This window comes from Elaeis guineensis, chromosome 11, assembly GCF_000442705.2.
Source record: "Elaeis guineensis isolate ETL-2024a chromosome 11, EG11, whole genome shotgun sequence".
Lineage (NCBI taxonomy): Eukaryota > Viridiplantae > Streptophyta > Magnoliopsida > Arecales > Arecaceae > Elaeis > Elaeis guineensis.
In genome coordinates, this window is record NC_026003.2 from 122,498,349 (window position 1) to 122,511,519 (window position 13,171).

The 13,171-nt window shown below is 39.5% G+C and overlaps 2 protein-coding genes and 1 pseudogene across 2 annotated transcripts; all 3 read right to left on the bottom strand.

The window, feature by feature from the left end:
• Nucleotides 1-441: 441 nt before the first annotated feature.
• On the bottom strand, nt 442-1,205 carry LOC105054557 (putative wall-associated receptor kinase-like 16). The gene is made up of 3 exons (XM_073245372.1): nt 993-1,205; nt 647-886; nt 442-558 (listed from the first exon to the last, which is right to left on the bottom strand). Exons 1-3 carry the CDS (start codon nt 1,203-1,205, stop codon nt 442-444), a joined length of 570 nt encoding a protein of 189 aa, XP_073101473.1.
• Nucleotides 1,206-2,807: 1,602 nt separating this feature from the next.
• On the bottom strand, nt 2,808-5,453 carry LOC105054558 (probable mediator of RNA polymerase II transcription subunit 26b; annotated as a pseudogene).
• A 462-nt stretch (nt 5,454-5,915) lies between these two features.
• LOC105054559 (wall-associated receptor kinase 2-like) lies at nt 5,916-11,397 on the bottom strand. The gene is given in 4 exon segments (XM_073245995.1): nt 5,916-7,345; nt 10,056-10,274; nt 10,385-10,574; nt 10,577-11,397. Coding segments are annotated over 4 exon segments (2,340 nt in total). The 5' UTR covers nt 11,339-11,397; the 3' UTR covers nt 5,916-6,176.
• Nucleotides 11,398-13,171: the final 1,774 nt, after the last annotated feature.

A 13,171-nucleotide genomic window follows, 5' to 3' on the forward strand; every position in this document is an offset into this window, starting at 1 on the left:
CATCCTATCTGTATCAAAAGCATGCCTAAAATTCAGACAACCCAAAATTCACAGCATGGTCCAAGTGGTTTCCTAGTTTTGAAGAAAACTTAAATTGTATGCTTTCATCTACCTTCTTCAATAATTTTGTCTGCCTTATCTCTTCCATTAGCCTTTTTTAAAATGAAAAATAACATAAAAAAAGTTACAACGAACGCTAGCCACGTTTAAAACACAGAACTATATTACAAGTGCATCACATAGGTGCACACGCCATGGCAAGAAAAGGTTTGGCATGATTACATGGACTATGATGGTTAATTGCAGCAAAGGAGCCTATTTCTCTCACCCTCTACCTCTGATGCATTCATGCTATCATTTATTCCCGTTAAAGGATTCTCCAAAATCTTTAATATATAAGTCTACTGGTGGAGCCTTAAATGTCTAGGACATAATGACATATCACCTTCCAGATTCTGTATCCAGCGCCGCTATCTTCTCTAAACTATAATGCCTGGTGGTATCTGTTTCATGATAGTTTGATGATTCCTCGAGCAATCTCTCAATCTCTTCAGGATGCTGTACCCATGGATGCAGTTTGAATTTTCTTAACCTATCTAGCTTTTTCGCCACTTCATCCATTATAGGCCTTTCTTGCCCCCCTAACATTCAAGCACTGGTTTGCAAGCTCAGCAACTTCTTGAATCACATCCATGTCCTCTTCATTCTTAATTTGACCATCCAGAAACTGTAGAAGTTGATTCTTCTTCATGGGAGATATGAAAGTTGATGCTAGACTTTTCTCGTCTTCAGATCCTTCAAAATATAGTGCCTTCTTGCCAGTAAGAAGCTCCAGAAGAACAACACCAAAACTGTAAACATCACTTTTATCTGTTAGATGGTATGTCTGTAGGACCTCAGGGTCTAAGTAACCACAAGTACCTTGAACTAACGTAGCACATTGAGTTTCATCCATTGGAACTAGCATATATTGAAGCTCCAAAATCAGAGACCTTTGCTGTGTAATTCTCATCTAAAAGTATGTTGGAAGGCTTCACATCTCCATGAATGATTGGAGGGGAAGCTGATGAATGTAAATATGCAAGTGCTCCTGCCGACTCTGAAGCAACCTTTAGACGCAGATCCAAGGAAATGGGGGCGGTGTGGCTCTTTTCATGGATTAACTGGAATAGAGTCCCATTGGAGACAAATTCATAAACTAACATGTCTTAGCTTTATTGGTTATAGACAAATTCATAGACAAATCCATTGGAGACAAATTTCTTAAACATGTCTTAGCTCATTCTCAATAGGGCTGGGCTGGCCCACATCCTTGCCTCAACTTGGTGTGAAAATTTTTTCAAGCATCGGGCTGGGCATAAGATTGAGTTTTTTTCCCAAATTCCTGTATGACCCAACTTTGGGACCAACCTGAATCCCAACGAGCCTGAACTGCATAAGCCTCAAAAGGTTGGACCCGATTTTGTTGGTTCAATTGGTCTGAAATGGTGGGCTTGACCCAAAAGACTCCTAGCAAAAGATCCTAATAATGAATTTTGGTGAGGATCAGGCTGGATTTTGGTGAGGATCAGGCCAAAAAGTGAGGCTCGAGCTTTCAGCTAAGCTAGGGCCGAGGCCACGTCAACACAAGCCCAGGCCGAAACCTATTTGAACTTCATTTTTAGGCCCAAATCAATCGGAACAATCTCAGGCTTGATCCAAAACACGACCTGAACTAGCCCAACCCAACAAGCCTCGTGCCAACCTTGGCCTATTTCAAGCCTTAATTTTTGAGCTTTAGATCATACAAGAAACAATCTTTCATTGTTAGATGGATGTGGTCCTTGATCATCATATTATTCATGAAGTAGATGCATATGGTTAGATCATTAAGACTCTTTACCTCTAATTTTGAGATCATATTTTAATTTTCGTTGCTTGTTTATTCATGGGATCAACTTTGGCCATCATATGATCAAAATCCTTATAGTTTAAGAATCTTAAGTTGTTTATGACTATTTTATAATGTAATTGTCTACTAGGGGAAGTTTCAAAAAAGAAATAATGATGGAGAGATGATGAAAGTTATTTTTAAATAGTCTCATTTTTTCTAGTTCCACTCTTTTCAGAAATAATGTGTTAGGATATTCTGCTCCTAATGATAGCTTCTCCACTTTGAGGGAGAGAAGTGCCCCAAGAACAACAAGATGGAAGGAAAAATTATGCTATTGCTGGTAATTAATGCAAAAATATGAGAACTTACAACTCCAGTTCCTACTTATATTAGCAAGATCCTTTGAACCTATCCATGAATGCATATACATTCGTTTATTGCTAAAAAGATAAAAAAAATTTATAAATAAGGGAAAAGAATCATCCTTGTAATTTGTCAGGATTTGATTATATCAGTCATCCTTTCAAATCTGTCTATATTTGATAATATTAATCATTTTTTATCATATCTTCAAGATTTTATAATCTGTCAAGATTTGATCCTTCCAAATCTGTCTAGATTTGATGATATCAGCTATATTTGATAATATCTTCAAGATTTATTTTACCAACTTGTACTAATCTTCTAAATTAGTTTAAATCCAAGCCTAATGTCAAATTCCTTTGCTTTCTTGGTCAATCTTTGACGTGTACCTATGGTACAGTACCGTTAGATATTGTATAAGTTGTAACAATCCCTCCTTCAGTTTTACCTTATCCCCAAGGTGCAATGTGAGGGAATCGAAAATGCCAAGCGATCATGGTCCTCCCATGTGGCTTCTTCACGAGTTCCATCACTCCAACTGACACAACTAATAACGCTCACTGGTCCAGCTCTAGAAGTTGTTTCGAGGTTTCATGTTAGGTTGCCTATGGTGATGGCTCTACCTTGGTATATCATGCAGCTCTATTACTTGTATTGTTCTCTGTTTCTTTGCATTTTCAGCTTGCTGGTATACCTCATGAAGTTTCCTCTTCGCTATCTCTAACTTGGTCTGAACCAATGCCTCTTCAGAATATTTTGACTTATCTTGTGAAATCATTGGTGGCTTCCTCTGTATAGTAGAAAGATCTTATTGTTTACCTTTCATCTCATCACCAACTTTCTGCTCAGAAGGTAGCCTTGTTGGTCTCCAAGCCCAAAGTACTGACAGGCTTGTTTTCTTTTCTTAGAACACCATGAGACTTAGTTTGGAGAGCAGAGACTACCTGTGGCTTTGTTTGCCTCACCACTAATTCTTGTTTCCTCATTTGCCCCCTATCTTCATTAACAATGGGCTAGCATGGAGGTTGCTGCTTCCTTACTGGTTCATGATTCATTGGATGCCTCTTTCTATTTTTTCAGTTCTTGTCAAACTCTCTATTATTTCTCAAATTTTCGTTGTCATCCAGTCCATCGAAAAATTTAGATAACTAGATGCAAGTAGTCTGCATAGCTAATAAAGCTCCCTCATCCAATGGAGGCGATGGGAGTCCTTCCTCCTTATCTGCGACAAAAAGATTGACAGAGACTGGGGAATTATCTACAATGATAGCTGTCGCACTGACCCACTCATCATCCAAAACTTTCTGACCATCAATGAGAGTGCGCACAAGATGGCGAATTTGCTTTGAATTATGTTTCCACAGACCATTAATAGTCCTTTCAATTTTAGTTGCTTTCAAGGTTTCTACAGAAAGCACCATTAGCTGTAGCCTCCTCAATGAGTCAAACAAGATACTATCTGATTGATCATGCTTGGTGGCAAGAATCTCCTCAATTCTCAAAACCTCTTCAAACATTTGGCTTTCCTTCTCGATCTCCTTGGTTAATGCCATGGCCTCATTATAGTTGTAATTGCTGACAAGTCGGTTCAAGTCTTCAGACGGTTCATTGCTACTGTCCACTTAGCACTCCTCGACATCTCTCTTGATGCTGCCATCACCCTCCTCTCTTCCCTCCATCGTCATTCGAGACTCGACGCGATCACACCCGAAGCACCACGATAGGAGGCAAGTGTAGAGTTTCTCATCAATCCTATTAGGAGGTCTATGGTGCTGCAACTTTTCAGATAGAATCTTGTCAGGAGGTTTGTGGTGAGCCAGAATGTTGGTTGCATACGTCGGAGGTAAATCTTGGGCAAAATCAGCTCCTTTCTATTCGGGACCTATACTTGATTGGCCACCCCTATAGGAAAAAATGGTCAAGCCCAAAGGTGTATTATAAGAGGCGGTATAAGTCCCAAACATCATAGGCAGCACAGAAATATAGTTGCAGGGCTGATGCAATGCTGATTGATACTGATTTGGGTAGCAAGGACTCCCTAAGTGTGATTTGGGCCTCCTTGAAGGTGATCGGTTGTAGACTGGCGAGCTGCTTATCGTCCGATAGTATGATTATGTGAGTGAATCTCTCCAACGATCACAACAGACAAGTTAGGATGGTCGGTTATTTAGGATATCGCTGTAGCGGTTCTCCTCCCATATGGAGGCTGAGCACTTGTGAGGAGTTTACCTTATATCCTTAGGTAAACACCAAAGGGGATATGGTATTCTCAACTCATTGAACCCTACTTGTCCTGTTTCGGATTGAGATGAAAGGATTAAGAGAATCCGGCACCATTATCATATGTGGGAGTATCGGAATGTATTGATGAATAATGGTCTCCTCTTCTCTGGCGGAAACTTTTCCTTGCAAAGGGTCTCTTTGATATGGTGCATGGATTTTGTTAGGGTTTGCATCGCTTTTATCTGATTGATTTGGCTCGCCATAAAAGCTTGGAACATCTTCTCGAGCGATGGCTACTCTGAGGGTTGATCACCATGATAAGTTGCTTCTGTCGAGTCTTTGGCCGTCATAAAGGATTCAGTTGATGCATTCATTGATGAAGATTGCCGGAGTTAGTATCCCATTAATGAAACTAATTTATTAGGATGTTCCACTCCTAACGATGGCTTCTCCTCTGCTACGAGAGAAAAATGCCTCAAAAAACTACAAGATAGAAGAGAAAGAAAAATTATGCTATTGCTGATATTTAATACAGAAAAATAAAAAATTACAACTCCAAATTGCTAATGACTAGGCACCCCTATTTATATTAGCAAGATCCTTTGAACCTATCCATGAATGCATCTATATTCGTTTCTTGCTAAAAGGTTAAGAGATTTTTATAAATAAAGAAAAGGAATCATTCTTGTAATCTGTCAAGATTTGATTATATTAGCTATCTTTCCAAATCTGTCTAGATTTAATAATATTAATCATTTTTTATCATATCTTTAAATTTTATAATTTGTCAGGATTTGATCCTTCCAGATCTATTTAGATTTAATGATATATCAACCATATTTGATCATATATTCAAGATTTATCTTCAAAATTTATTTGACTAACTTGTACTAGCCATATAAATTGGTTTAAATCTAAGCCTGATGTCAAAATTCCTTTGCTCTCTTGGTCAGCCTTTGACATGTACCTGTGCTATAATACCATTGGATACCATATAAGTTGTAACGTAATGTAAGTTATTTAAAAAAATAAAAAACAGAAATAGGATAACCAAACATATTTCTTGCATCGGATTCCATATTTTTGCTTTTAAAGAAAAAGAAACAGGAAAAAAATGATGCCAAATAGGCCTAAGTTTTAAGTGCTAGAAATTATAAAGCTGGCTTTGGTTTTCAATTTAGAAGTTGTTAAGTTGAATTTGGATGAATAGAGTGCCTAACATCTGTTAGCCCATCTTGCTAGCTTGTGCATGTCAGATAGGATTAAGTCATTTGTAAGACCATCCAATCTGGATCAAAAGCATGCCTAAAATTAAGAGAACCCAAAATTCAAAGCATGGTCCAAGTGGTTTCCTAGATCTTGAAGAAAATTTAAATTGCATGCTTTCAACTACCCTCTTTAATAATTTTATCTACCTTTACCTCTTCTATGAGCCTTTTTAAAATGAAAAATAACATAAAAAAGGTACAATGACCACGAGCCACGTTTAAAACACTGAACTATTACAAGTGCATCACATAGGTACGCATGCCATAGCAGGAGAAGGTTTGGCATGATTACATGGATTATGATGGTTAATTGCAGCAAAGGAGCCTATTTCTCTCACCCTCTCCCTCTCATAAGTACATGCTATCATTTATTCCTGCAAAAGGATTCTCCAAAATCTTTAATATATAAGTCTACTGGTGGAGCCTTAAATTTTTAGGACACAGTAACATCACCTTCCAGATTCTATATCCAGTGCAGCTATCTTCTCTAAACTATAATGCCTGGTGGTATCTGTTTCACGATAGTTGGATGATTCCTCGAGCAATCTCTCAATCTCTTCAGGATGCTGTACCCATGGATGCAGTTTGAATTTTCTTAACCTATCTAGCTTTTCTGCCACTTCATCCATTGAAGGCCTTTCTTGTCCCCTAAAATTCAAGCATTGGTTTGCAAGCTCAGCAACTGCTTGAATCACATCCATGTCCTCTTCATTCTTAATTTGACCGTCCAGAAGCTGTAGAAGTTGATTCTCCTTCATGGCAGATATGAAAGTTGATGCTAGGCTTTTCTCATCTTTAGATCCTTCAAAATAAAGTGCCTTCTTGCCAGTAAGGAGCTCTAGAAGAACAACACCAAAGCTGTAAACATCGCTTTTATCTGTTAGATGGTATGTCTGTAGGACCTCAGGGTCTAAGTAACCACAAGTACCTTGAACTAACGTAGCACATTGAGTTTCATCCATTGGAACTAGCATTGAAGCTCCAAAATCAGACACCTTTGCTGTGTAATTGTCATCTAAAAGTATGTTGGAAGGCTTCACATCTCCATGAATGATTGGAGGGGAAGCTGATGAATGTAAATATGCAAGTGCCCCTGCCGACTCTGAAGCAACCTTTAGACGCAGATCCAAGGAAATGGGGACTCTGTGGCTCTTTTCGTGGATTAACTGGAATAGAGTCCCATTGGAGACGAATTCATAAACTAACATGGGGACTTCGACCTCCAAACAACATCCCAGGAGCTTAACCACATTCTTGTGGTTGATCTGGGAAAGAATAATCATCTCCTTTCCAAATTCCTTCTTCAGCCTCTCGTCAATCATCTTTGATTTTTTTATGGCAACCGTACGGTTATCTGTCAAAATTCCTTTATAAACAGTTCCATAGCCTCCATGCCCTAGGACACAGCTTTTGTCAAACTTGTTTGTTGCCTGTTCTAATTCTTCTTTTGTAAAAATCATAAACGCAAGGCCTTGGTTTGACCTGATCTCATGAAGCAATTGCCAACCTCCATTTTGCTGAAAATATCTCTTTTTAACCCTCATAAGCATTCTTCTTTCGTGGACCATATAAATGCAAAGGCAAAAGGATAATAGAATGACTAGGCTGATGCTAATGCCTGCGTATACACAAGCAGACATTGTAAGTAGATGGAGGACAAAAGTTACATAAATAGATCAGATGTAAGTAGAAGCATGAATTCATGAAATGTTTTGTTGTAATACTTTTTAATAATTTTGTGATGGTTACAACATTTTAGAAGTGACATTTGTACCAAAGAAGCTTGTGTTCCTTGTCAAACTAAATCAGTAGAAAATAGGATTTCTTTGCAAGTTTTTGAATACTAGTTCTGAAAAATCGAAAAGACATCATTCTTCTGATTTTATTAGTGCATTTATTCAAATCCTAGATATGCAGCAATTTTAGTTACTGGTTGTACCAATCATTGATTGAGGGTGGAAAACTGAATGTTAAAAATACTAAATAAAGAGACCTAAAAATAAAAATAATTAATTGTTCCTGAAATGTTGTCGTCCTTTCAAATGAGGCATATCGATGTTCAACTTTGTGTCCCACTTTGTAAGTATTTCTTTCCTTGATAAAATTATAGGGACGGCATCTGGCTACCTCCATTAAAAAAATATATAATCAATAAAATAAAACAAAAAACTGCGTCACACTGACAATCCCCTCAACGAGTAAAATTGGCCTGAATTTCAGACAGCTGAATAAGATTTATGTTTCAGACTTGCGAGGCCATATAAATTTCTCCACACAGGTGCTTGCTGGTGACTTGGTGTGAGTTATGTTTGCCAAGATATGATTATTTGCATCTGTTAGTATAGAAGGAAATAGGACCCTTACATTTATTTATGATGCTAATATCTGATAATCAAACTTAAAAATTTTCTTATGGAATGTAGAAGGTGGAGTCCAAAATTACTAGAGACAGTGAGATTACAGGTGGTGGAAAGGCCAAAATTGTATTAGTACCTGATTGAAATTACTGGGAATAAGTAGATTTAAATCACCTTTTCAGGCACCTAAGATGTTGCTTGGTTTTGTGAAGGGTAAAGCCTTGGTCCTCTGGGTAAGCTGAAGAACAATTAGGGTGGGGTAGGCACTATTGAGAAAGTCTGTCTTCGAGAGGTGGAAACCTGCTAGAAAACGGAGGTACGAGGATAGTGGTAATGAAGCCATACGTTTGCAGGAAGTTTATTATCACATAGTTGCGAACTGGATAAAATAAAAAAAAAATGAAATGGTATACTCGGTGGCATAATACTTTCAGGAACCTGAAGATCTTTAAGACTTTGGTGACCAGATATTTTTTTCTTACCCGGCAAGAAACCAATCAATAACTGATTGACTGGTAACCAGAGTAAGCAACTAAATTTATTATATAAAGAGATACCTTAATATGCTATATATTCGATTTACGTAGATATCTGTTGAAGCAATTGCAAGCAAAAATAATTTTCTGTGCAGATGGGTCAGAAGATGAGTTTGATTTTTGTGGTAGATAACAGATAAGGCATGAAGTCCTTCGGCTGTAATGATTTTTTTTTTTTTTTTCCATATCAGCATATCAGTATGCTAGTACTGTCATTACAAAATAATGACAGTGGCTTGAAACCTTCATGGATTGATAAGGTAGAATATATTACTATAGAACTACGAACAAGTTTGATGTTTACATTCATCATGGTAACATCAGAATGGTCTACCGCACAGCTGCACAGAAAATTTGGTGCATGGTGGGAGTTTTGTGGTGTGAATCTGGATTATTAGCAGCCGTCCGTGTGGACACCACAGATAAGACCACACAGAAACCAATGCCGGCCAGAAGTAAGGCAACAGAGAATTCTGATTGAGGTTAACTTTAATTTATAATACAGAATGTGGAGGATAAGTTCTAATTAATGCTTAGTGGTGCTTTTCACAAAAAAATAAAATAAAATAAAAGACCACCTAGTTTTGACTTAGGATAAATTTATCCTGAGTGAGGTTACTTGGTGGCAATGAATCTGCAAAATCTAATGGCTTCGAATTTCAAATATATTATAATTCCTGACAAAAGATCAATGAAACGGCATATTGGACGGCGACCACACTAAAGAAGTCCTTTCGTTGCATGTTGAAATCTCTAAACATTTGAATTATTTTGGATAAAGAAGTCTTTTAGTTTGCTGTAGATCAAACTTAAGGACTTATCAAGATGTCTGCTGAAGGAAGCACAATTACCATCTGGCAGGTCGATTGTGTAGAGAGTCAGTTTTGAGTTGTGTGGGAGATGAGTGATGGACTCGTGTCAATATATTAGGTTACTAGTATCCGCAAGCAACAGTCCATCAGGATACTTAGCTATGTCAGATGAACATCAGAATGATCTACTGCAGAGCTGCACGAGGAAATTTTTGTGCATCGACACCATGGCGCCAGTTTTGTTGTTCTAGATTGGATCCTTGGGCAGGCGATGGAGTCTCTCAAGTTTGTTTGACTCAATCATACCAAACCAATCTTGAATTACGTGCCCCTGCTCCCACGTTTTTTCTGTTTTGGGTAAAAACTACTCCCACGGTTTTGAGCGCGATGTGCGGCCACAGCGCTACTTCTATGCATTTTTATTCCCGAAAAGTTCATGACTGAAAGATCTAATCATCTTTCATTGAGGATACAAAAGATGCACCTCGGAAACCCACCTGAAGGTGGGGTGAGGGAAGGAGAGGCCAGAAAAGAAGAAAAAGGAGAATGAAAAGCTGAAGAAGAACAGAGAGGGTGCCATGATCAGTACTGTTTGTTTGATGGCATAGACAGGAAATAATTACCTATTACAAGCTTCACCGTCAGGGAAAGTTTGTTGTTTGGGTAGCAAGTTCCACCAATCTGAGGGTCGCCGTGTGTGCCTGGTGGGCATGGGTAGCAAGTTCCACCTTTTTGAGGGTCGCCGTGTGTGCCTGGTGGGCATGAACAGGAAAAATTCCCTGGCGCGTTCGTGCACGTGGCAGTCTCGGCGCATGGCCTCTGATCATCGCACTCGTTAATGTCTGCCATCCCATAATTCACGGGGTGGGAGCAGGTTATAATCAGTTGCTGAGAAAGGATATTAAGCTACTGCATGAGAGAGAGAGAAGGGGAAGGAAAGAGCGAGCAGTACCTTGGCATCCATCGGCTCCGTGAACATAGGGATTTCCCCGGTAACCGCTTGAGCAGTTGCAGAGATACCCATGGCCACCGGGGGATCCAACACAGTGACTATGATCACTGATACAAGCATAGGTCGTTTGGTTGCGCTGGGCTTGCTCGCATGTCTCGTTCCCTATGGCCCAGTCCAGCACCACGGGTGCTTTCCCCACCGGCCATCCGTTGTTGTGTAGAAATCAAGCTTAGTGACGTAGGTCGACTGGAACTCGAACTGGTCCTCCTCGAGCAGAACCGCGAAGCTGCAAGGATTGAACTCCTGATCCTGGACGTCGGAGCTGTTGAACTTGGCATCGAACCAGACGTTGTAGAAGCTGAGCCCTGAGGGGATGGAAGTCTGGCAGCAGCCGATGCCAGTGCATGAACCATTTGTTGGGATTATCCCGTTCCGGCACATCGACACGCACCCGCTCTCGTACAAATCGATTTCGTTTTTACGACCTCCGATGTAGGCGAGGGTGTCGCAGCCGATGACGGTGAACTTGTTGCTGATGTTGGACAACCTGTACGGCGTGTCATTTAAGTCCAGAACCCAGGTGCGGTGGGCCAACTCTTTGTTGTAGCATTGCCAAGATATGGCATTGTATATTCGAACTTGGCCTGAGGCCAGTGAGATGTTGGTGACCTCCACATTGCCGTTAAATGGTTTGTATCCGCGGCTATCATTGGTCTTGCTGCATGTCAGGTCGAACCCGTCTTCCCTAAAACAGTGGGGGGGGCCGATGCCGAAAGGGTAGGGGATCTCAACGTCACCGCACACCCGTTGGCAGGCCGGCAGCTCCTCTGCAGCGGTTGTGAACAGCATCACTAGGAGCTGGTACATGAGCACTAGCTCACCAATAATATTGGTCATTCCTTTCGCTCCCCCTATAGTTCCTCTGATAGTGGACTCTCTTCTTCTGGACTTCATGAATCTGCCCTCCTTTTTCCTCACCTTATATTATACATCTAGCTAACCTCTCTTCTTTTCCCCCTCTTTTATGTTGGATGTCGGCCTTCTCAACTTTAGTTATTACAGCAGGGAGAAGGCAGAGAGTTTTTGTTTTTTCTCTTTGGATGTAAGTGGAAGGATGGGACCAGCCATTTATTTATTTAAGAAACAGATGGTACAAGATTTTGAAGGAGTCCTACGAGAAGGCAGACAGACAGTTGACCACATAGAAATCACCGTGACTTCGATTAGCCAGTCACCATGACTCATATATTCTATCGCGTAGCCTAAGAATGAGTCTACCTAATAATTTCTTCCTAAGGATCATGTCTTTTTGTTGTTCACGCGTTTCGGTTTTTTTTCCCTCCTTTCTCTCCTTTTTCCTTTTTTTTTTTTTTCCCCGGGTCCTCTAAGCATATTCTTACGTGGGTCTCTTTCTGTAAACTTCATTTCTCTCGCTCTGCTCTTGTCGCACGCCGTATGGTTTTTCCAGCCACATGAGAGAAGACCAGGGATGGCGTTAATTCCATAAAAACAAATAAATTAATAAAATAAAAAAGAAGAGGGACGGCGTTAAGGACCCTACACTTGTTTTTTCTAGCTTCTCTTTATCGTAAATATGATGGGTCTGAAGAGTGATCGACTTATGTGGAAATTAAATGGTTAGAAAATCTATAATGAAAACTATAAAAAAGCAGAAAAATTAATACATGTCTCTATCCAGAGTTCCAGTGTTTTTTTTTTTTTTTGTTTTGTTTGGGTAAAGTATATAATCAACCTTTAAAACAGAAACGAGATACAAAATGTAAGACACAAAAAGGTCCCAAAAGGCCTGCTGGAAAGGGAGCTAAATACAACCCAGCAAACCACAAAACCTAAGACTAGAGACGAAGTTAGCAAATCTAACATTAGTTTGAGACACAATACCCACATATCCACAATGCTTACAACAGATGGAAAACGAGACACCAAGAAGACCCAGAATCCAAAAAAGGACTTTAGCATAGTAGTCACACAAACCATTGACTAATAAAAGCGTTGTTGAAGAGGAAGCCTTGAGACTCCGTAACAAAAATCACTGGCCATCCACTGATTTAGAGTATATCTGATTGGAATAAATAACTTGTGTAGTAATCTCCATAGTGAAGTAAAGATTTATGTATGAGTATAGATATATTCATGATCAGAAATCGCTACTGAAGAACTGGCTTTAAAAAGTATTAACGAACCACCAAAGTAGAACCAACCCATCATTGAATTGAAGCAGAAGAACTTTGAACATACAAATATCCTACATATATCCCTATACCTTTGAATGTGGGTAAACACCATCCCCTAGACTACAGATATCCAGTGAGGCAAAGTGAGTGTATTGAACAGCCCCAATGCAAAGAACAAATACTCTTGCAATAGGGATTTCCATAAGCCACCAGAAGCTTGGAGAACAGATGAAGAAAATAGATAACTATCACAACTAGAGAAGCAATTAAGAAAGAAAATATGAATTCCTTCCACTCTAATACTATATTTTTCATTAGACTTTATTGCTGCAGATTTTCGGCTTGGATCGAAGTAGCTGGAGTAAATTGTAGTCCGATGAAAATGATAGCAATCGGATCTGCAAAAGAAACTCCTGGCTAGGGGTGCTTCCGGCGCAGACCCTTCGACGGTCAAATCAGAAATCTGGAACAGAGGAGAAAGAGCGCGTGAGGGTTTTCTTTGTTTGCGTATCTCTAGAGATTCCCAGACTGTTCCTTTTGCAGAAGGGTTGTATAGGAGGACAATACTGTCGAAAACCATCTATGGGGATGC